A 26,515-nucleotide genomic window follows, 5' to 3' on the forward strand; every position below is an offset into this window, starting at 1 on the left:
AATGTCAAATAATTGAAGAAGAAATAAAAAGAAAAAAAAACACGTCGTCGAAGGAAAGAATATCGAATTGATTCTCTCGAATCTTCTTCTTATTGAAGATCTCTCCTACGTGTAATACGTTTAGGATCCGAGAGAAAATAGGAAAACTATATAAGCGTATCACATGCTAACTGGACACGCGTAAGGAACGTTAAACGACTCGGTAACGAGGTCGAGTTTACGAACTTGTCATGGAAAGTATCAGAATTAGTATTTTGATGTTTGTATTATACTAAAACTGGTATAGTTGTCTTTTTTCGAGAACCTTGGTTGTCAACAATTCTGAAATTTGTTTGAACTTTCTTATACCTTTAAAATTATACGAATAAAACGATTCGATAATTAACAAGAAAAAAAGCAAGTGATTTTACAAAAGCAGAAGACAGTGAAGATCTTCGTGTGTAGATGAATAAAAAAAAAATATGAGTTAAATGAGATTTGATACCTAAATGGTGAGCTAGTTTTTAAGCAATTAGAACGTCGAACGACCAGTTTACAATAAGAGAGTTTAAAAAAAAATTAAAGAACCTAGAGAAGAATTTCACAAGTAACATCTGCGAAAAAAGAAAGAAGCTTAATGTTCCCCTTCTCCTGCCATCGATTATCGAGTTCCGTCGTGAAACGATACGAGAAAGTCGAATTCTCTCGGGAATTCACGTCCGATGATGAGATGTCTCGATAGGTAAAGAAGAAAAGAGGGGAAGAAAGATTTTCCATCATCTTCTGAGATTTCTCCATCTTAGACGATGAGTTAAGAAGTCTGCGTGTGCAATACATAGGTGTTTTTCTGCTCGCGCATGGTAGCTCGATGACCTTGAAAGGTACGAACTGTGACAAGAAGTGCTTTCTCGCGTGGGTGAGAATAACACAAATCGATGGATTTGCAAAGAGACATAAAGAAACAGTGGATCGATCGTCGTGATGAACAGAACATCGTTGTCGAGTTGTGCCAGCAGCACGAAGAAAGTTGCTGCTGCTTCTTCTTCCAAAACGTTGACAACATCGACAGGAATTAAAACTACAACTACGACAACAAAAACAGCAAGGACAACATCCTCGTCGTCTTTGTCGTCATCGCAAAATGCACGCTCGGGAGCTTTCTACGCGAGCGTGAAACCGTTATCCGTACGACGTGCGTTGCATAATTCTGACGACCCAGACCCAGATGCGAATTCCGCCCCAAATTCTTGCGGAACGGCGGAACGAACTGGTAAGAGATATCAAACTTCCGGTCGTTCTAAGAAGAACCATGGAATAATAACGACAGATACAACAACGGTTGTTTATGATCAAAATGATAACGGTAAAGATACGACAACGATTAATAGTGGTAAATCGATGGTACGTGATTCGTCTTTATCTTACGTGCCAACGATTTCGAGGAAAGAAATACTCAGGAGAAATTGTAACAAAGACAATGATAGATACAATGGTAAAAGATTTACCGATAGTCTTCAAAGACATTGTTGGATACGTGCTACCTCGATCGAGATCGATGACGATGAAGAAGGTGCTAGACCAAATACTCTACCATCGATGGGAAAAAGGTTACGTGCTGAGAGAGACTTCAAACAAGTTACTAGACGAGATATCCTACGAAGGAGAGATAGCGTGGACGTTGTTACGTTTCGAACAACCTCCCACGGAGGTTCAACTAGATTTACTAGAAATAATAGTGTCTCTGGGAAAGAGTATAATATCGAGATAAAAAGTAATACGATTAGATCTAACTCGAGTACATCGACAAGTGTTTCAAATGACACCAGGTCAAGACCACCAAGATCAACTGTTTCCCTGCAACGTTCTAGGTGGAGTAAAAATGACGATGAACGTGATTCTAGATCCCCGACTGATTCCGATCTCTTGACGGTTAACACCTCATCGTTTCGGGACATTAACCGCGACCTTGTACCACGATCTTCAACCTTGCCCAAGATCTTACACTCTTCGAGATCCACCCATGGTCGCGACAACGAGGATTGGTACTATAGACCGGATCCTGTTAAAAAAGAACCACCTGTTTATGGTAGGATAAGAAGAAGAAAAACATCCTTACCTGTTGTTGCACCTACTTTCGAGGATTCCTCAAATTTCAGCACTTTATCCAGATATACGAAAGCTCGTAAAAATTCACATGGTTCTAGATCAAACACATTGTCAACTTATTCTAATATTAGTAAAATCAATAGACGTATGGGAAATAACGATGGTTTCAATTATCGAACTAAATCAGAATCGAATCTTATGGAAACTAATGTAAGAAGCACGGATAGGAGAAACAGTGAAATTTATGCTAAAGTGTCTCGAAAAACTGGCATATCTCGTGAAATTGATAAAAATGAACCGGAACCTAGTGGTCAAGCTATTTCTAGAAGAAGAATTATTCAAAATGCTTCACAATCTGAATCCTTGGATAGAAGAAGAATAGTATCACGAAAGACAAGTTCTGAAAAAATGTATGGTCATTCTAATGTTTCTTCGAACGATCGTCATAGCGAATATTCGAGGTATGACGATTTAATAGGTCGTGAAAGACGTGAGGTACGTAGAACATCGATAATCGATACTAAAAACGATGATCATCATCAATCGGATTATTATTCCACTTGGCATAAATTAAATGATGGCAAATACAAATCCAAGTCACAGAACAGATTAATGGAAATTCGTAATTCGAATCGTGAAAATTTATCGTCGTGCACGTCAACGATGATTAACAGATTGTCGAGTACACTTCCGAGTTATGTTAAAACATCGAGAAAGTTTTCTACAAGTTCGAGTGTATCCATTCACGGTGAACGTATCAACGATTCGCAAAATTTCGACGATCGAAGAAGACGATTATTATCGAGAGAAATTGGAACGTTGTCGAAGTTAACGAAGGAGAGATCGAATTGCCTGAAGAAATCGGCAGTCGGTATGGTTGCCACAACTGTTGCTGCTGTTGCTGCTCACGCGAGGAATCGTAGCGAAACCGATGCCATAGCTCGTAACAAATCGTCCCCTACTAATACTACGACAAGTTCATCGATTTTTGGATTTTGTACGGGAAAAAGAAAAGTTCATGCAAGAGAAACGAATAAAGAAAATACTAAGAATCCTGAATTTTCTTATCCGAAGTGGCATTTAAAAACGGTGCTTCTTTGTTTCCTTTAAATTTATCAAAAAACCTACCTAACGTTTTGTTTTTCTAATATTTTGTAGTAATTTTAATAATTTTATTTTAAATACAATTAATTATTTTATTTTTATTTAATACAAATAATTATAAATGTAATTTTAAAAATTCTAATTTTTATCATTAGTTGAACGTCGTTAAATTTCGATTTTTTAAGAGGGAAAAATTTCATTTAAAAATTAACAAAAAAATATATTCACACAAATTTTACTTCGATCTAAATTAAATTCATTATCTTAACGTTGTCCCTTTACTCAAATAAATTCAATTGTAAGAAACATTTTCTAAAAGAACAAATTAAAATCTGTCTTTATTAATCGACTTCATTATAAAACTAAAACTGGTTATTTTCTTTTCGTAGGGTGAGTTGGTGTGGTTCGACCCTGGTGTCGGCCATGTTTTACCAGGTGAAGTTTTGGAATATCATAGGGCTGCCAACGTTCTGTCAGTTCAAGCAGTTATTGCTGGCAAGGTAAGAATTAACAAAAACTTTGTCTTACGACACGATAAACTTAACTTTTACTAGCTAAGTTTGATCATCATATATACATATATATGTATGTACACGTATGTGAAGAAAAAAGAAGAACAAGAAGAACAAGAAGAAGAAAAAAAATGAAAATGATTAAAAGGCAGACCGCTTGTAACTGAATAGTAAGCGGTGAACATGTTGCGGTCTGAAGCTTCACTTTCTTGAACGAAAAGAGGTCGTTGCTCTCTCGCGCTTCTTCTTCTTCTTCATCGACGTCAGGTATACCATATACATGTATATACATATCCATATAAGTACATATATACATATATATGTATATATACATGCATACATTGCTGACTGACCCACAATCGTAGTCTCATTGGAATAACACAAAAAACACAATTCCTTCGTGATGAATTATAACGATACTTACGATGAGTCAGCTGATTGTATTATCGATCAATAGTTAAATTAATTTTGTTTCTTCATCGATTTGTAATAGATCTAACGGAAAGATTTTTTTTTATTTTCGAATCTAATCGATTATATTAACAAACAAAAAATATTTTGTACATCTACCGAAGGTTCTTTTTTCTTAAAAGCTTTTTATAAACCTCTGTGAGAATCAAGTTACACGGGTAAACGTACGATGTAACGCCGGAAGGAAGTTAAAAAAGAAATGAGAGGGGTGAGGGACAAAGAGTAGAAAAAAAAGAGAGAAAAAAGAGGGAGAGAGAGAGAGGATGAATGACGTGAGAGTTTGAGCTCTCGTTCTCGTCTAACGGAGTACACAAATGAATATAAGGGATGTATATACATGTATATACATATATGTATATGTATAATAGAACAACTAGAAAGTCGAATCGAACTGAACAGAGATTATTCGGATGCCTTGAATACTATGGCGGATAACTCGAAATATTTCCGCGAAAGTGGCCTGTATAGCAAAATTACGTGTTGATAGACCGATACCCACCGTCCGATCGTTGGCGTGAAAGTGCATATCGAAATAACATAAAAGAAGGAAAAAAAAAGGAACACACACATGTACACACATACAAGCGAGTAACTCGCGTTGCTTGAGTACTTGCAACACTTCTCCGTACACTTTCAGGTTCCAAGGACATGTTACGAGGAACGCGAGTATTCGACGTTTTTCTTTCATCGATCAAATCCTTCCTGTTTCTGATATAATCTGATAGAAAAGAACAAGAAAAATTCAATATAAAAAATTAAATCGAATTAATGTCAAGTTAACTCGTAATTGAGTTTTCTATAGCTACTTTTAAATTTGGAGTTTAATTTTTAAATTGTATAATATTATCAGTTGGGATATGATTACTCGTGTTTTTTTTTTTTTTTTTATAAAGTTTATAGGTGGCAATAAAAAGGATTCCCTAATAAAAAATAAAATCGTGTTGTTTCATTCAGTAAAGAAAATATTTAGTTTCGAATTGATGCCAATGTTTTGAGTTCGTGGATATCCATCGATCTAAATGTATCTCGTTGTAGATTAGGTTTTTCATATGAGTGTAATGTATGATTAATCTAAATTTAAAAAAAAGATGTAAAATTTACACACACAAAATTTAAATATATATTAATCGATAAAAAAATATTTTATAAGAAGAAGATTGCTATAAAGTATGATGATCGAATTGATAAAAAAAAGAAACAAAGTTAAACATGTTAGAAGTAAATTATTGACATAGTTACGTATACTTAACTTATCAGAATCATAGAAAATAAAATTCATTTATACAAAATGAGTTTCCTATACAAGATTCTTTTTACCTTACTCGTGAAAGAGAGACCGGTTTTAAAAAGAAAATAAAACTTCATCGTTCACCTGTTCTACGTTTTGGTTGTTGTACACTAACATAAGTCGTCGACTAAGCAAAATGATAGGATATAATGATTTTTTTCGCGGTTGAATCCTACATACATTAAAGTTAAGAAAACGTTCTTTGAAATGGTCTCGACGCCAATGGAATTGCAACTTACAAACTCAAGCAGACCCCGGTATCCGGTTAGGTCTCACGTGAGTGGTTCTCGCGTCTTATGTGAATTCGCACAAATCTTCCTTTTTTTGTCTGACATTCTCTCTCTTCTGTTTCTCTCTCTCTCTCTTCTGTTTCTCTCTCTCTCTCTTTCTGTCTTTTTCTTTCTTTCTCTCTCTTGAGGGAGAGGCCGGGTCGTAGCTATCGAGAAAACGTGGTAAAAAGTTACTTGAAGAAAGACACTGTCATGAAAGTTCCACGAAGTTGTACGAAGTAACCAATACAACTTCGGGAAACTTGACTACAACATTTAATAAAGAAATCCAAAAAAAGGATAACAATAAGAACATGTTTTAATATAAGTGATAAGCCGATAAAACGTTTATTTGTCAATTAAAATGAAATAGTAAGAATTGGTATCAATTTAATTCGAATTAATTTTCTTTCTAATTTATGCAAACAGATAGGAAGTTAAAGTAATTAATGTTATTGTAGACACTAATGAGATTGAATAAACGATTTACCTTAATAAGATTAAAATTATTGAGGAGTGGGAAAGGGAAGGAAGTTAGGGATTATTCAGAGTATAAAAAATGTGGGAAGAAAGGTCAAATTTCGTTCGGATTGAAGGATATCAAAGTCAAGGTTACGGAGAAATCAGTAATACCTGGTTTACCTTAACATCGTGTAGGAGTAACACGATACAATGAATTTGAACGTTTATCGCGATTCCACTCACGTATTATATTAAAATAAAAATAAATGACGGTCAATGATAATCAATTTTAAAAAGACAAAAAAAAAATTGTAATAATTGCAGCCGCAGGTATTCACTTTGACGAATTTAAGCGGTGTGAGACCAAGGCAAGATCTCGGACAAAATGGCGTCGAAGATATGATTCAGTTGTCGTAAGTTTTACTATAATTATTCTACATAATATACGTACACATATATCTAATCCACTTATGTGAAATTAAAATTTCAGAGATCTTAATGAAGCGTCGTTATTATGGAATCTAAAGATCCGTTATGATAAAGAATTAATTTATGTAAGTTTGAAATCCTTTGAAAAAAAAAATTAATACATTTATTTGTATTAAAATAAATACATTTATTTATGTATTTATTTTATTTGGATTTTATTAACTATAATTACGTAATAATTATTGCAGACATATACGGGAAGTATCCTGGTAGCTGTAAATCCTTACAAAATGTTCGACATTTACGGTCTGGACCAGGTGAAACTTTACGAAGGCAGGATTCTTGGCACGTTGCCACCGTAAGTATCGATCGATCGATCATGTTAGTCGAATTGCACGATTCGAATTAACACACAATATCAGGATGAGTAGTAGTTTATCTTTAGATATCGTGATGCAACTATTTGTTGAATAAATGATCCGGTAAATGAAATATAAGAGAAATATGAAATAACAGCAACAAGAAAAACAACAATAATCTATTATATTAATTTAATTAACTAACCATTTTATTATTTCTTCATAGGCATCTATTTGCCGTTGGGTCTTCGGCTTATAGCCAGGTAACTGCAGCCAACAATTCTAGTGCCAATCAAGTCGTCGTCATTTCCGGGGAATCCGGTTCAGGAAAAACGGAATCGACGAAACTGGTGATGCAGTACTTAGCAGCCGTGAACCGTGCACCTAACAATCTGGTCACGGAACAAATTCTTGAGGCTACGCCGTTATTGGAAAGCTTTGGGAATGCAAAAACACCTAGAAACGACAATAGCAGTAGATTTGGAAAATATTTGGAGGTTCACTTTAGAGAGTTAGTTCGTCCATTCACATATTTTGTTGTTTTATATCAACATCAATCGTTAGATTGAATTAATAACATAATCATATTTTTCATCATACTTTTACAGCGGTGTCATAGTTGGTGGCAGGATAACCCAATATCTTTTGGAGAAAAGTAGAATAGTCACTCAAGCCTCAGAAGAAAGAAATTATCACGTTTTTTATGAACTTTTAGCAGGACTCGATCAACAACTCAGGGACAAATACGGGCTCCTTACGCCTGATAAATATTTTTATTTAAATCAGGTTAAATTTTATAATATTGTAAAGAAATTATACTATTTCGTATAAAATACTTTATTTTGAATAATTTTTAGGGAGGAAATTGTGAAATAGATGGTAAAAGTGACGTGCAAGATTTCAAAGCACTTTTATCGGCAATGCAAGTATTAGGTTTTACGTCTGAAGAACAGGACACGATTTTTAAGATTTTGGCTAGCGTGTTACATCTTGGTAATGTTTATTTTCATCGTAAACAAATGAGACATGGTCAGGAAGGTGTTGAAGTTGGTTCGGATGCTGAAATACGTTGGGCTGCTCATCTTCTTCAAATTAGCTCCGATGGAATCATCAGAGCACTTACTACAAAAACTACTGTGAGTTTTGAAGCCTATTTTGTTCGTTCGAATTCAGAATCAATTTTATTTTACGGAATAAAAAAATTTTAAAAAGTATTGTTTCTTTTGATCGTAGGAAGCCAGAAATGAAAAAGTTTTTACAGCTTTGAACATAGATCAAGCTTTAGATGCCAGAGATGCTTTTGCAAAAGCATTATACAGTTCATTATTCTCCTGGCTAGTAGCACGTGTTAATCATATTGTTTATAAAGGAACCAAACAAACCGCTGCCATTTCTATCCTCGATATATTTGGTTTTGAAAATTTTGCCGAAAATAGTTTCGAACAATTGTGCATCAATTATGCTAACGAGAATCTTCAATTTTACTTCAACAAACACATTTTCAAATTAGAACAGCAAGAATATGCTAAGGAAAAAATCGATTGGACAACTATTACGTATACTGTAAGTAAATTGTTTGTTCTTTGTTTTGTTGAAAATTAACTTTAATACGGTAATTAAGAAATTTTATGAAAACAGGATAATCTACCAGTGATTCATCTTATCGCTAAGAAACCAGTCGGTATACTTCATCTCTTAGACGATGAAAGTAATTTTCCTAAAGCAACAGATCTTTCATTCTTAGAAAAATGTCATTACAATCATGCATTGAGCGAATTGTACTCAAGACCAAGGATGAATTCAGCCGAATATGCGATTAAACATTATGCCGGTCAAGTTTGGTATAACGTTGAAGGATTCTTAGATAAAAATAGAGATACTTTAAGAGCAGACGTTGTTGAATTATTGATCAGTAGTAAAATTTCTGTAAGTGAATAATATTTTGCATAGAATATTCATTTTATGAATATATTAATAAAAAATTGATTATTCATTAGATGGTTAGTAAAATGTTTCAACATGTAAGAACTACGCACGAAGCTAACAAAACTGTTAATAAACCTAATGGTCGATTCGTCACGATGAAACCAAGGACGCCAACAGTATCAGCAAGATTTCACGATAGTCTTCAACAACTTTTAGATTCCATGTCCCAGTAAGATCATATGTTTACAAAATTATATAATTTATATTAATATCTCGCTTATTAACTTACAAAATTATACGTTTTAACAGATGTAATCCATGGTTCGTGAGGTGTATTAAACCTAATACAGAAAAAGCACCAATGAAATTCGACATGCCTTGCGTACTCGAACAATTACGTTACACAGGCATGTTGGAAACAATTCGAATAAGAAAAACGGGTTATCCAGTTCGTTTATTATTTGGTCATTTCGTTGATAGATACAGATATTTAGTATCGACTCATTTACCTAGAGGAGCACCAAATAAAGAATTGTGTAGGTTGATATTAGACAAAGCTGCACCTAAAGAAGCACAATCTCAATATCAGTTAGGATTAACACGTGTATTCCTAAGAGAATCCTTGGAAAGAACTTTGGAATACAATAGGGCTTTGATATTGGAAAGAGCAGCTATTACTGTTCAAAGGTAAAAGATAAATGATCGTAAATTAATTTGACTTTAATGTTAAAATTATTGTGCTTTATTTTTTTGTTTCATTGCAATCGTATTATTTTTTAGATACACGCGTGGTTTCTTAGCAAGAAGAAGATTTTTGAACGTTTCTAGGAGCACGGTAATAATACAAGCTGCTTATCGTGGATATCGCGAGAGAAAGAAGTTCCACGATCTTAAAAAGGGTGTATTAATGGCGCAAAAACTCTACAGAGGTAAGATACAACGAGAAAAGTTTAAAGTGCTGAAGGAAGAAATGGCTAAGAGAGCTGAAATTGAGAGAGCAAGCAAAGAACGTGCCAAAGCTAAACAACAAAGAGAGGAACAAGAAAGAGCATCAAGAGCTGTGGCTGGTGTTAATCATCTTGAAATTCCTGCTGAACTCGCGTTCATTTACAGTAAGCTCGACGGTACGCATCGAAGAGAATTAATTGACTGCTTATTATACAGTCATTTCTTCTCTCTTTTTCCTTTTACTTTCGTTTCTTTCATACGAATGTTCATCGTCTTTGGTTTCAGCCTCTTCTACTATCGCTTCTGCTACTACTACACAACTACTACTACTGCTACTACTACCACTGCTACTACTCTTTCAATTAATTTTCATTACTTTCATTTAACTACTTTCGTTCATCACGTTATCCATGAATTATTTACAATTACTATCCTTCTACAGATTGGCAACCGACACATACAGAAAGAAATCTTTTGAAAGTAGTGGGTCAAGTGATTTCCATGTCGCAAAATTACGTTTTACCATCTGACATCGATCAACATCAATTTTCCAAATATACTAACATTTACTTCAAAAGTCATATATTTGGAATGAAACGAGAACCGATTAAAACACCTTTCTTAACGAAAGCCAGAGATCAAGATTACACGGATTCCTTGATGATCTTCAAAATGATCTTACGTTTTATGAATGAAAATAATTTAAGTGGAAAAAGGGAACAAGCTTTGGGAGATTATATCGTTAATAAGGGAATAGTTAATGAAAAGTTAAGGGACGAGATACTTTGTCAATTAGCCAATCAAACTTGGAAGAATGAAAATGATGCTAATAAAGAAAGAGGATGGCTTTTGTTATCCAATTGTTTATCGGCATTTCAACCAAGTGTTACACTTTTCAAATATTTACTCAAGTGAGTCTTTTTCTTTTTTTTTTTTTTCATTTGTATAATATATCTCTCAATTAATAATTTGTATTTTTAGGTATGTGTCAGATCATGCTTACGATGGTTATAAAGCTTATTGTCAACGTAAACTTCTTCAAGGAGAAAGAACTGTATTTCGAATTATGAGTAACAATCAACAAATAATTCAACACGTGCCAAGAAATTATCCACCCTGTGTCTTAGAATGGCGAGCTAACAGAAATCGAGTTAACATGGCTCTAAACGTTGGATTTTATGATGGTAAGATTAATTTATATGGTAAACAATTATTTAATAATTTTAATTAAAAAAATTTAAATGAACTAATTTAATGATAGGTGAAACCACAACGTGTGCCATTGATTCTTGGACAACGTGTGAAGAATTAGCTAATCTTGCAGTACAAAACCATGGAGTTGACAATACCGGTTGGACTATTACATTGTGGAATCAATTGGATGGTCCTGATGCTATTGTAACAGAAACCAATGGTTGCGATTATGTTCTTGATTTAATTTCTGAAATGGAATTAGCACCAGCATTCCCAGCAGCCAAACACATGTTCTTGGAACAACGAAAGAACAGTTATCCTCCTATTAAAAAGAGAGACGTAAGTTTTATATTAATTTAACATTTCTGTTTAACTTACAAATAGAAATTTTGAAACAACATCAAATATACTTGTTTAAGCATGCACAAGTAATTAGAGAGTTGGAACAAGAAATAGAGACGCCAGTTTTGAAAACCTTCCAACCTCTTGAAAGGAAATCGGTACCGAAAGTTGTGGACAAGCCGGTTGAACCGGAAATACAGTCACCAAGACGTCCAGCGGTTCCACCACCACAACCACCTATTTCGAAACCACCTGTAAGTATTACGTGTAATAAAACAAACATAGTGTAAAAAGAAAGGAATGTTATGTATACATCATAAAGATAAATGAAAAATCTTTGTAAAGATTTCACGTCAAAAATTAATCAATGTTAAGGAATTCAATCGGAATGATTTGTTTTAATAAAGGCACGTAAACAATCTCACGAAGCGATCCTGGAGACAACAACGGAGACCGGATTATCGAGAAAGTCGGCATTGAACGATCGTTACTTCGAAAAAGAAAAGCAACGAAGTAGAAGCTTGGACAATTTGTTACAACCGGAAGTTGTGATACCACCTAATAAACTCGCTGATCTTGGTTTATCTTCGTCTAAATTAAATGAACGTTATCACAGTCTCGAGAGAATTGGTGAAACGTCAACAGTAACCAATGCTGAATACATGACGAGAAACGAAGTTGCACAAGAAAGAAAATACAGTAGAATAACAAGAATACCTGAACCAAATATTGTTGAGGAAGAAGATCTTACAATCGATTTTGAGTATCCTGATATACAATCGGTCAGTCAAACTGGACGATCGGAAGATGATAAAAGCAGTTATATCAGATCGCAAACTAGATTTATTAAATCTCAATATCCTGGTAAAAATTTGTTTTTTTATTATATCAGCAATAAAATTAAAATAGATCATTAGATCACGTTTTTTTTTTTGACTTTCAGGCAAACGTGCTTTGCCAGGTAGTCAATCGAGTCGTGCTTATATCGAGAAAAGCGAATATGGTGTGAAATCGTCAGCAATGTCAGATACCAGCGAAGCACCTTCATTGGCGTCTCACGTGAGACGAGTTAGAGTACCTAGTCAAGCATCGGATGTCGATCAATTTCTCGATGAATTATTCATGCCAGTTTTGGATGGAAATCTTGACGAGCTCTCTGATGCTAGAAGCCTTGCAGCAAGCATCAAGGGTACCCACCAAGATGAAAAAGAAAATAAAAGTGTCGAAGATTTTATCGGTGATATGACTGGAAATCTTGGTGAAAAACAACTCACGGCTAATGTTTTGTGTAAGAAAATAAAAGGAGGTGGTAACATGGATATACCTAATCAAAATGCGGCCTTCAACTTTAGTCCAATAGCACCTGGCGTAATGTCACCACCAATGATGATGCCAATGTTCAGTCCACCTCAACAAATACCACCAGCACAAAATACAAATTTAAACATGAATCCTGGATTCATGCCAATTCCTATTTACAGCATGCAAGGACTTAGTCTACCGCAATATCCAAATTCACCACCTAATCAGAACAACGAGATGTTGGCATATCAACAAAATCTTCAAAGAGCATTTCTACAAAGTGCTATGGCACAAAATATTCAAATACAGCAACAACTTTTGGCTCAAAATCAAGCCCTACAACAATTACTTGTCCAAAGTCCTCAGAATTCTTCTCAACAGCAACAGCAACAACAACAACAACAGCAGCAACAACAGCAACAACAACCGGTGAGAAAGTCCTATCAAATAAATAATGAATTTTTTTAGTGTGTCCACCAATTAGATATTATTTTTGTTAATTTCTAGTCACACGCTGCAATTCTTTACACGCAAATTATTTAGATACAAAATTCGAATGGCAATGAATATTTTTGACAGCTTCGGTTTAAAAACTTCTATATATATATATACATAAATATAAATAGATATATCATATTGTATTTGCACAATACAATCTCACGTGTATAATACGGTTTTAACATTGAAAAAAAAAGCTTGCATGTAAATACTATTCACAAATATTTCTAGTACAAAATCACGTGTCTCATATTTCACACGTTTTCACGTCACCATGTAACTATCACTAACACGACCACTGCAGCTGTCATCCAATAACAAATTGTAAATCGTTATCGCGGTAATTCTTGAGGATGGACACTCTTTCTGTCAATCCTCTGGGTTTCTTAGCCGCGTTTGCGGCATGGGTGTGTGTTTCCAGGGCATGGTGTTACCTACGGGCCCTTCCAGCATGAATCTTGTCCTCCCAGCCCCCCCAATCAGTGCCCAAATGGGGCCCAATGATTCTATAGGACGCAATTCAAAGGTATCTACAGATTTCATCTAACAGATAGAATCGTCCTCTGTTATCAGTGATCATCAAAGCGAGATACATCATGCTTTAAACTGACGATTCGTACATATGATTTACACTATTTATAGTGCGATTTTATCTAATGAAAAAAAGATTTTTTTTCTTATTCGTTTAACATAATTTTCAGTGGTACATGGTGTCACTATTATGCACATAATATAAATACGAATATGTAATATATAATCATCGTTTATCTATTAACTTTTGATTATTATTTAAACTATTATATAATATATAACTTGCTACTTGTTTTGTATATGTTCTATAGACAACAATTTTATTTCTTCAAGATAGATAATTTTGTTTATGAAGTTTGTTAATAATAGAAACAAAATAAATGTTTAATTCGATCAGGTTTCTTTTCGCGAGCCTGAAGATGGTGAACTTTGGTCGACGGAAAAACGTGGTAGTCCGTCACAATCGATACAAAGTAATCAACGTCAGGAAACAATGACGGTAAAAGCTCAAGTTCATAGACCACCTAGTCCTGATAGAAAAAATTCTGAAGTTAGTAGAAAAATCAGCATGGAATATGGTGCACGTAAGATCAGTGGGGAGAAAAAATTAGCTGATAGAAAATCATCAACTTCTGCCGATGTTAAAAGAACCAGCACGAACAAGAGTAACGTTCAAAATAATTTCACAAATGTTCTCAGTGAATTGAAAAATAGAAAAAGTAGCGTGGACAGCAATTTATCGAATTCAAGCAACAACAAAGGTGTCCCACCTCCCCCACCTATGCCACCACCTCTCGAATCACACGATCCTTCTGAATCTAGACCTTTCTTGGATCCTTATGGAAGAGCCAAGACTGTACGCATTGGAAAGTGGAGGTTAGAAGTCATACACATTATTAAATTGTCAAACATTATTATACAATTTATTTTTCATCTATTATTTTTTTCTTAGATGGCCACCCCCAAGTGATTCTAACGAGAATCAAAGTCAAGATAGTTTTATAGAATTTAAAATGCGTCAGCAACAACAACAAAGAAAAATAACGCCACACTATCAAGAATTTCCGCAAAACGATTGTGTCGAATTAAACGCTGAAGGTACAGTTGAATGGGAAGAATTTGAAATTGAAAATATCGTTGGAAATGAGGAACAAACTATGATTGTTCATCCATCAGCTAATACAAGTACCAGACACGAAAATGGACATAAAGAAGAAGGAGAGAAAAAAGAAAAAGAAATCTAAGTAAGTTGAATATTATTTAAGTCTAATGTTTGTTAATCAATTTTATTACTAAGACTATGAAATATTTTATTCAGATCCAGTTTGGAAATAGGTGCACAAAGACCGTCACCAGGTAGTATAGGAAAACTTAAATTAAGTTCTGAGATGAGGCAAAGACTCGAAAAGGTAACAGCCAATCACAGTGTACGATCTACGAAAACTACTGAAAAACCTGCATTACCACGTGAAGATGGTAAAGTTAAAAGATTGGAAGATAATCGAAAACTTTTATTGGAACAACAATTAGGTAATATGTTTGTTTGTATAGAACACATGATCGTTTAATTAATGTCTAATGATGATTATCATAATTTGTAAAGGTGGTAGATGGGATGATTACGCTTCGACAGCTGATGATACTCAAAGTGTAACATCCAAAGGTACAACAGATATGATGACACAAGCCCAAGTTGTTAGAACGCAAATTGAAAGGATGGAAAGACCAGTACCACCACCACCTCCCATTACACCACCACAACCACCTAGTCCACGGGGTGGAAGTGTTTATAGTAACAGGTACTTGACGAATATTCTAACTGTTTTAAAAATTTTTTAAAATTACCTGCAGACACTTCAAAGTAGCGTTGTTCATAATTGAAGAATTTCAGCTTTTAATTTATATTAATTACTCAATAAAAATTAAAATAATAATCACTTATTCCATAGTCAATCCGGAATACCACAACCGAAGTCACCACCTGCACCGATAGAACCTAAAACACGAGAGTCCTTCAGAACCTCTCCAGATTCAGATTCTTTCGATCATTTTCCAAAGAATCAACGTGACATGTTTAGCCAAAGTAGAGACATATTTGCATCTCAGCAACATTTAAGGGAAAATAACGAATATAGAAATGATTTTGATAAATCACGATCGTCACAGGATCAAAAATCCAAGGACTTTTATGGAAAGGATAGTACGGATTTAGCAAGTACCAGAGATAGAATTTCAGATTTTGATTCTCGTCGTGACATGAACTCCGATATTTTTGATCCAAAGTATGCTAGAGATGTTTTTGAAAGTGCCAGTCCTAAAAGGGATCCATTTGGTATGACTAGAGACGTGTCACCAAAATCTAGGGACAGTTTTGGTATGCCATCACCACGTGATTTTGGAGTTGTACCCAATACGAGAGAATCGTTTTCAGCAGCTAGACAAAGTTTCAAAAAATTGGACAGAGAGGTTGACAGAAGATCAAGCGTTGCATCAACTCATCGTACAGATAAAATGGAAAGAATTGAAATTGAGGAATGGCCAGAATTTCTCAGACCCGTATTACCACCACCCGATAAACCAGAAATTGAAAAAGTTCAAGAAGTTGTCAATACAAAATTATATCCACAAACTTCTACAGCTCATTTCACTTACAATAGAGTAAGTTGGACGTTAAGGGTTAAGAAAGAAGTTTTTGCACCCGATGAAACATTGAACAGTCCATTAGCACTTCATTTGGTATTTTGTCAAGTGGCTTATGATGTTTTGGCTACGTCAAGTATCAGAATTACTAAAGATGATCGTCAAAATATGCTTAAAATGCTCGACAATTATGGGGTTAATTTGGACAATCTTCAAAGTACTCAACACAAGATTACCATTAAGAAAAATATCGTTGATATGGCTAAACAATGGCCGTTATACTTTGCTCGAATATTTCCAGTTTCGGTGGGTATTTGTTTAATTATAAATAAATTTTTCTAAATTCATTTTCTTTATAAAATATTCAAACATTTACAGATTGGTCCTCAACATCCAGAAACTCAACACGTCGCAGTCTCACATCATGGTTTACGATTAATAAAACGTACAACAAATGGGGATTTAATTATATTAGAAACGTTGCCGCTCGAAGATATTGTTTCGATAAGTTCACCTAGGGCAGGTGTGTGCGTGTTGCAAATTTCCTCTGGGGTTAGGCTTCCTCTACACACCAACAGAGCACCGCAATTAGCTGATATGATCGGAAAGTACATCAGATCGGTAAGTGAATTTTTCTATAGTCATCTAACTAATTAATTTTAAACCTTTTTATTTATTTATTTTTTTTAATCTGCTCGGAATCGTATTATACATCGTATTTTATGTTTTATAAAATGCCAAATCTGTTGAGAAAAAAAAAGTAAAAGTGGCCAAAAAAAAGTTAAGAATAATTTTCAAAAATTTACAAATTTGATTTAATTAATAAAAAATTACGTTTATATTACAAAAGTATTACACACTAAATTACTTTAACAAAGTACACGATGAACTCATGCCACTTGCAAACGAAAATTCAAGTACATAGTTTGAATTTATTTAATAATTTAATAATTTATTATAAAAATTATATATATATATATATAATATACATTCTATATATATTTGTTTACATTTATATTATATAAGTTGTTATATATATATTCACCGTATTATTTTTATATATAAATTTATACAAATTTATTATTAATTACTATTAATTATATATACTATGGATACGTATACATAAACATACATATATATAAGTATTGTATACTTATTGTACATACGTTATTTTTAGATTTACGTATGCATCTTAACATCCGTGCATTCATAATAGGTTTTATCCTAACTCCTCCTAGTTTTTACATAGCTCAATCATAGGATTTATATATCCACATATAATAATTCTAATATATATATATATCTACCTGAACATTATAATATGAAATTTCTTTCCTTCGAAAGAAACTACATCTAGGAACTATTCGCAATCATAATTGTAATAAAACTTCCGCGAAAATCATACGAAAAAGTCGGAAAAAAGAGAAAGTTAACTAAGTCTTTCGTATTCTTTCGTGCGTATCAAAATATTTGAATTATTCTGAATGCATTCGAGGAACATCATGTTGATTCGTTTCACTGAATAAAAGAGACTATGAACAAACGAACGAATAAACGGCCTTGTCTTTCAGTTTAACATTCCGTTTCTCTGTATATCTATCTTTTTTTTATATTACAACCTGCATTTAATATACATATACATATGTATATACATATTGATAATCTTATTAAATTATCTCTATGTATACCTGGATTTTTTTTTAGATAATTAATACAGTTTCTATTTTTTAATTAAAATACAATACATTTCCGGTAAATCTATTACTAGTTAATATTATTATTCTACGTTGCAATTATATTCTACATGATTATTACATTCTCTTTTTGTCTTTTAAACTTAAGTTTTTTATTTTTGTATTTTTCTTTTCATTTGAACAGACTATAGTAAAGAATTATGTACAGAATTAGAAAAAGAAACATAAAATCTATTTTTATTTTAACTCTTTATCTCATAAATATCATCATCTTTATAAACACAATAGAAATGAAATAACATAATTACTCTAAACGATCTATCCTAGATAAACACTTACCATGATACGAACAAGACGTTAATATTTATTATAGAACTATAGTAACAGGGTGTGTGTATGTGGATATCAATTGACGAAGAGAATTTTTCTTAAAGAACGTAATCATACGAAGGTCGTACGTCTCGGATCCGTAAGATTCTCTTGCGCAATTAATCTTAAACACAGATGCATAAACCTACATACCTTGGGTGAGGTAACGCGATCGCAAGCTTGGAAATTGGTACCTGTATTATAATATAAAAAAAAATAAAGAGAGTTGAATATATAAAGAAAGAAGTAAGAGAAAAATTAGTAAGAGTCATCCAATAGAGGCAACTGTAAATCTTAGAGTTAAAATAATATTTCGTTATAGTGTGTGGGTTGCGGAAAGAAAACCTACGATTTCCTTGATAGGATGATGAGTAATACTTGTCTTGAGAAAATAATGCAGGAAAATGAAAATGAAAAAAAAATATTCACTAGATAAATTTCTTCTTCCTTTCTTTTAATTTTCTATTATTCAATTTATTTATTTATTAATTTTTTATTTTATTTTTTTGATATAGAAATATTAGTTCTTTTCTATTTGATACTAATATATTTTAATTTAATATTATTTATTAATAAATTATTAATAAATTATATTAATTATATATAATATAATTATTAATATATTATTAATAAATAGTTATTTAAAAAATATAAAATATGTATTTTTTATTTAATATTATATTATATTATTATATATTTTTTATTTTTTTATATTATATATTTTATATTATATATTTTTATATATATTTTATTTTTTATTTTCTATTTAATATTATTAATATAATATTTTAAAATATTTTAAAATTTATTTTATATAAAAAAGTATATAAAAAAATAAATAATTTATTAATAATTTATTGTTTTATTAAAAATTTGTAATATTAATTGTTTGCAGTATAACATATACCTTGTTTCTTTGTTAATTTAAAATATTAAATATTATCACATTAAGGTATTGTATTATACTTTAACTCTTTTAAAATGTATTTTGTTAAAAATGTGTACATATCGTAAAGATAACATAAAACGATTCTTCGAAATGGTCAACTCTGTTTTCATCTCTTTGAAAAGACTTTGGGGCCCGCATGACATCTCACCAGACCTTCCTTCGTGACATTATTAAATTGACCTTGATCTTTCCACGGCGACATTCACCGCGAAAGATCGCGACGTATGCGACGATGCATTTTAAATAAGCGTCAACTCACGTATATTGATACGTATTTTTTGTTTTTCAATTTTTAATACAAATTATTAATAATTTTTTATCTTTTATCGAATTTTCATCGATATTAAAATAATTACAAATTTTTAGGTAGCACAAAATATAATTCTTTTAATAATTGTTCTTTTCATTTGAAAGGATTTAAAAGTAAATTAAAAATAAATCTGATTAAGCAGTGAGTATAGAAAAAAATAAGAAATAAAAAATAAATTAGTGATCTAAACGACGCGATAGGTTATTATATTTCCGACATAATTACTAAATCGTTTGTGATCAGCGATGCTTGAATAGCTCGATACTTTCGTCAGAGAGGAACACCTGTGTAACCGAGGAATTCAAAATTATCATCATCGGGATGTTCCATTCCCTACAAACGCAGGACTATCAATGAACGCTTCATCAAGAAACTCGACGTCTTGTTTCACCGTTATTTCGAAATCCACTTCGACCTCTCGACCCCGATTCAACGTTTTCTCGAAATCATCTTCTATCCATCCTTTTTTTTTATTTTATTTTTTTTAATTTTCTCTCTTTTTTTACATTGTCCTCCTATTTAAAATTTAAAAAAAATAAATTATATATTTCATTTCAATAATAAATTATAATATTACAAATATTATAAAATGAAATATATAATTTTTTATATTATATATAAATATTTATAATTTTATATTATTCAAATTATATATATTTTATTTTATAATACTTATAATATTATATAGATAATTTAATATTTTTAATATAATTTTTAATATTGTACAAATATTCTAAAATAAAATATATAATTTGAATAATATTAAATTATAAATATTTATATATAATATAAAAAATTATATATTTCATTTTATAATATTTGTAATATTATAATTTATTATTTTTTAATTTTTTAATTTTATTTTTTAATCCTTTCATTTTCTATTTAAAAAAAAAATTTTTTTTTTTTTGCAGTTTTGTTAATATTCGAATAAATCTTCTCCCTTTTTATAAGACACGTAAAAAAATAATAATAGAGAGGTGGTAAAACGAAGGAAAGGCATTGGCCAGCACATATGATCACTCACTGGAAACGTAATTTACACTAGGCGTTACCCTAACTTACCTCGTTACGTTTTTCTCCGTATTCTATTTTGCTCCGTTATAATTTCTAACTCAATCGTAGTTAATTATTACATGAAAGGATCATTTAACGTTTGGTTACAACCCCGAAAGACCTGTAAAACATTTCCTTAGTATTTTTTTTTCTTTTATTTTCTTTTCTTTTCTCGTCTCGATGGAAAATCTCGGTCGTGCGGATAATAATATAAAATCATAGTTAAATAGTGTCGTGAAAAATTCGTACCACTGACCGTAATTTATTCGATGAAATGCACTTATTTTTTGTAAAAATCATTTTTCGGAATTATATGTAACAGTGTCAAATTAAAGTAGGAATTATATTTTTTTATTAATTATTTTTGATTAGTTTAAAAATATCTCTTGAATTTTGAAGTTTAATTGATGAAAAATAAAATAATGAAAAATTCACTGAGACTTGTTTTCAGTTAAAAGGTATTTTTTATTATTCTTCTCTTCATAATTTATATGATATTTAAACTTTGAAGTGAACACACCCAGTGATATTTTTCTTTAAAAAAATAATTAAATATGGAATGTAACATTTTACAAATTTACGAATGAAGTTGAAGGAAAATGTAATTTACGCCAGTAATTTGATTCAGCCTTGTACTCAAAAAAATTACTGGATTTAACGACAACGACAACAAATAAAAATCTGATAAAATTATATACACCAATCAGTAATATGATAAAAAAAATTACTGATTCTCGTCGTCATAAAATTATTATTATTATTATAATTATAAAGTATTTACTATCTGATCAAATATCAGACGAGGATGATAAAATCGTTTGGAAAATTATTTTAGTGAATAAAAATTGAGAATATAAAGAATAAAAATATGTATAAGCAATATTAGTAAGATATTTAAATTAAATTCAAATAAGTAAATTCCACAATCTTATTAGATTTTATTTTTTTCAATCTTCTTTAATCTTTCTTCAACTTTGAAATCATCAATAATATTGAATTTCAATGGTGTTTCGAAGTATGGTTAAGTACATGTAGCTGTAGTTTCCTGTACGATGTTGTCATCTCACCGTTTATGACAAAAGAGATAGAAGAAGTAACGTCATTTATGACTGGTTAGTCTGTACCTTCTGAATGTTTTCTTCTACCGCAAAACTCTCACTTTCACATTTGAACGTAACTTTCAAAGATGCATTCGAAACGGTCTTTTGATAATTGACATATTTTTGACGAATTGAAAAATAAATCTTCCGAAATACACTTTTTGTTCCGTTAGTTCAGTGACGATTAACAAAATTTAATTATTTTTAACTTTTCTTTACAACGTAATGTGTTTAAAGAACACTTTTGTATATTATATTTATGATAATATATGAAATATTATAACATTATATAATTTTTAATATTTTAATAAAATATGTAATATATATTAAAATATTATATAAAATAAATATTAAAATATTATGTAATTTAAAATACTATTTTAAAATATATGTAAAATGTATATTACAATATTATTTAATTTTAAATACTATATTAAAATATACAAAAATATATATTAAAATATTACACAATTTAAAATATTATATTAAAACATATAAAAAATAAATATTAAAATATTATAATATTACATATATTATAATAAAAATTTATAATAACAATTTATAATAACAATATCTTCCTTCATTGAATCCATAATAAGACTTCCCATATAAAATACTTTTAGTTTCGATGACAAATCAATAATTTGTCACGTAAATTCGAAAAGATCGAACAAAGACGTCACGTGCAAAAGAAAGTGTCTCCTTTTATTTATTTTTTTTCATGTGTGCAAGGGACAACATGGATCGCGTGTCATTTTTACTTTAAAATTTATATTCTCACCATGCGTATAAGGATATGTATATATACTTACGTATCACTTATGCATATAGGTATACCTGTTTGAAAATTGAACACGTGGTGTTCATCATGCACAAATATAGTCAATGTTTATACGAATATAAAGAAGTTCGGTAAATTCGCTTTTGTTCGTTCTGGCAACACAACGAATCGTTTAAATGACCTGTCACGATAGCAACTCATTGTTCTATTGAAAAGTAAGAATACTAGTGAGGGGGTGAGGGGACTTTGACAATAAGTCAAATTGACAAATATTACACGACAAATAACGGTAATTTAGTAAAAGAACAATTCATCATTTTATACGTTCCTTTTTTCAAAAATAACACAACCAACATACCAATCTTATCTAGAAAGTAACTTCTCACGTTTTCATCTTTATCTTCTTCTAATTGTAAAAGAAAAAGTTTAGAGAGAGAGAGAAAATAATTATTAAAAAAAGAAAAAACTACAAACAAATATAATTTACGTTTTATACTCGTTATGAATGAAAAATAATTTCTTGGGAAAGATGAACAAGGTCTCCATTCTGTTTCTTGTTATTTTTTTCTTTTCTTTTTGACAATTATACTTAGAAGAAAAGAAAGAGAGGAAAATGTTACCTGATGATAGTTAAACTGATAAAAGTCACGTTATCGATTTAATCTTTTTTTTTTCTAATTACAAGTTAAGAAGAACTTTCATTCTTCTTCGTTCACGTCAACGCTTCTTATCGTGTAAACTCGTGTACACGTACGACATTTTGCTATTTTCAACTACACACACACACATATATAACATGAGACAACACTGACGTAATTTGCGAGCCACCTCGGATTGTAAACAAAACTCGTTCCGCGTATCATGGGTGCGTGCACGAGGCGCATCGCCGTATAAAAAAAAAAAAAAAAAAAAAGAAAAAAAAAATATATAAGAAAAAGAACTCCTCGTGTAATATGCCTTCGGGTTGTCAAACGTTGTTTTTCTACTTCCCCCAAGAAATTTGATCTTCCTCTACGTTATTTTTACTCTCCCTTTCTCTCTTTCTCGCATTTCTTTTCTTGTTTATATATTTTTTTGTTTGTTTACAATTCGAGTTTTTAAAAATAAAATGAACAAATCGAGAGGTAAGAAAATTTCTCTATTCGCTTCGAGTAAGAAAAAAAAAATTGCGAAACATCACCAACATACCACAGACATAGTAATTATTAACCGTGGAAAGCGTTAAGATTGTGTTTAATTGAACGAAAAAACTTTTACTTCGTTTATATTAAAAGATGCTCCTTCTTTTTCGAATTAATAATAATAAGATAACTATAAAATAAAATAATGAAAAATAAAAACAAACGTTGTATGTAATTTCTAAGTAATGTGTATCATATTTATCTCTTATAAAATGAATTAATATTTTATGATAAAAATATAAATTACGGTGAGAAACTATATGTAAAGCAACTACGATTAAAATACTCCAATAAATTAATAATATATTTATTTTATTATAATATTATTATATTATTAATAGAACTTATTGGAAAAAAAAACAAATATATATTAGGTCGTCCTAAATTACATATTATATTATTTTACTATATTATATATTATAATAATATTATAATATATAATAAAATAATATAATAAAATATAATATATAATATATTATATTATTATAATAAATATATTATAAGCGTAATATATTTTTTTATTTATATTTTAAATTATTTTACTAAAAAATATTGATTCTACTTTATTTTACCTTTTACTATACTTTAAATTATTCAACATAAAAAATATTGTTCCTGTAAAATTACTAAAAAGAAAGCAACTATTGAAACAACATAATATATACATATATATATAAGTAATATCAAACAGAATTTTCATTTAGAACAAAAATAATATTTCCCATCTAAATTTATGTTCTTAAATGTATTCGAAGTAAATTTTATCACCCATAGACCACCCTGTATAACAAAAATGGAAATACTTAAACTTGACAGGTTTATAATAAATCTTCTTTACCACAAACCCACGTTCATAATGAATCTATCATAATAACTAAATTTCATTGCTAGATTATACTAGAAAAAAAGAGAAAGAATGAAAAATAGAAATAAATTTAAAAAAGAAAAAAAGAAAAAAATTCTTTTGAGGTTATTTTTATGCATCAGGAAGATAAAGATAAAACTTAAAAAACCACATAACTCTTGAATGGGGTAAGCTTAGACCTCTTTCAAGTTGTTCCGAGTTCAAGCAACTTGTTTTTAGATACCTTCAGGAAACAACACCTTCGTTTCGTGCGTGCTACTAAGATACAGACCGGAAACTCATTTAAATTGCTAATATAACATCGGCAGAAAGATTCTTATCTTCCTTTGACTTCAACATCTAGCCCAAATTCTCTCGTGAATCTTCTTCCTAGGATTATTACGTAGATATATATAGATATATGTATGAAGATATGTATACTTACTTTCATACGTATATATATGTATATACATATATAATCAAAACGTCATCAACGTTATTGTATCGTTTATTTCGTACAATACTTTCTCCGTTTGGTAGAACGTCATAAATCTTTACCTCATGAGAGAAATCATTGTTTCTAAGTGAAACTGGGATATACATCTATATATACACAGGGTGTTTAAAAAACCATTCAATATTTATATGGTATATAGGATAAACTGCACTGAGTAAAAATGTTTTAGTTAACATAATTCGAAAAGTTAATCGTTTTTAAGATAGATTTTTGTTTGCTAGTATCATGATTGACTAACTTGTTTCCATCACATGAGATGTAGTACAATGTGCAATGTGTACAATGATAATTGTAGATATTACTCAGTTACAAAGTATTATAAAAATATCAACGAATAAAATGTGAAATTTTTGAAATAGTTTGCAACTCTGTAAAAAGAAGATGCCAAGTGTGTGTAAAAATGGAATATGCACACGTGAAAAATCTTCTGTAAATATCAAAAATTTAGTAATAAGATCTTAAATATTGAATGATTTTTTTTTTTGAAACCCTGTATGTAATTCGTGTACAATAATTATTATAAATTACGTAGAATGCATTAGAATATTAAAATAATTATTAAATAATCGATGCGAGTGTCTATTGGTTTCTAGAAGCTCGGAATTATTGATCTGTGTACCGTCCTCTTCGAAATTCACCTTCAGACTGGGACGTTACCCTCTATCAAAATTCTTATACTAAATGTTGTTTATATGACTTTTCGAATGTTGCTTATGTCCATAATACGAATAATATTCATAATAAATAGAATTTCCTTTTATGAAAAGTCTTATAAGCAACATTGAATATAAAAACTTTTATAAAGTATGACAAAATGTATCAGTCTAACGATGAATTTCGAGGAATACAGTACTCCGATCATATTTTAGATGTTTTCAGATAACAATCTACATTCTTCTCGATTAATTAATAATTATTTGTGATACATCGAACACAGTACTTTACTCTAGAGATATTTTTAATTGTTTAAGCTGAATTATTTTTGTTTTATCGCTCCTGCGTAGTGATGACTTCGAGTGTTAAATTATGCTGTAATATAAGAAGAGTGTATTTGAATATTAAAATAATTATTAATTAATCGATGAGAATGTGCATTGATGTTTAAAAGCACGAAATATATATCTGGAGTACCGTCCTCTTTGAAATTCACCTTCAAACTGACAAGTGGTCATCTATGAAACTGCATTTATTCAATGATGTTTATATGACTTTCCGAATGTTACACATGTGTTCAACGGTAATAATATTCCTAATGAATAGAATTTAAGCTTATAACATGCTAGTTTTAACATCTTTCTCACTCTAACCTATTTATTTTATTACTTCTGCACAATTATGACTTCAAAGGTTAAAT

At 30.8% G+C, this 26,515-nt stretch overlaps 1 protein-coding gene across 1 annotated transcript in view; it reads left to right on the plus strand.

Annotated features, from left to right (window-relative positions):
* The first annotated feature begins 960 nt into the window (after positions 1–960).
* The window catches only part of Myo10A (unconventional myosin 10A), a 45,859-nt gene continuing 20,304 nt past the window's right edge, over positions 961–26,515 (plus strand). The window contains 27 exon segments of the mRNA XM_089177002.1: positions 961–3,174; positions 3,579–3,689; positions 6,516–6,604; positions 6,682–6,745; positions 6,869–6,978; positions 7,206–7,490; positions 7,588–7,765; positions 7,837–8,115; positions 8,213–8,542; positions 8,618–8,905; positions 8,977–9,134; positions 9,215–9,592; positions 9,686–10,029; positions 10,296–10,764; positions 10,835–11,037; positions 11,115–11,386; positions 11,467–11,643; positions 11,797–12,253; positions 12,333–13,120; positions 13,611–13,715; positions 14,118–14,596; positions 14,673–14,943; positions 14,945–14,964; positions 15,039–15,250; positions 15,324–15,519; positions 15,670–16,666; positions 16,739–16,981. Coding sequence (XP_089033128.1) covers positions 961–3,174; positions 3,579–3,689; positions 6,516–6,604; positions 6,682–6,745; positions 6,869–6,978; positions 7,206–7,490; positions 7,588–7,765; positions 7,837–8,115; positions 8,213–8,542; positions 8,618–8,905; positions 8,977–9,134; positions 9,215–9,592; positions 9,686–10,029; positions 10,296–10,764; positions 10,835–11,037; positions 11,115–11,386; positions 11,467–11,643; positions 11,797–12,253; positions 12,333–13,120; positions 13,611–13,715; positions 14,118–14,596; positions 14,673–14,943; positions 14,945–14,964; positions 15,039–15,250; positions 15,324–15,519; positions 15,670–16,666; positions 16,739–16,981 — 9,717 coding nt within the window.

Source organism: Polistes dominula, unplaced genomic scaffold, assembly GCF_049000335.1.
Source record: "Polistes dominula isolate Pdom_NZ unplaced genomic scaffold, Pdom_raw_medaka contig_12, whole genome shotgun sequence".
NCBI lineage: Eukaryota > Metazoa > Arthropoda > Insecta > Hymenoptera > Vespidae > Polistes > Polistes dominula.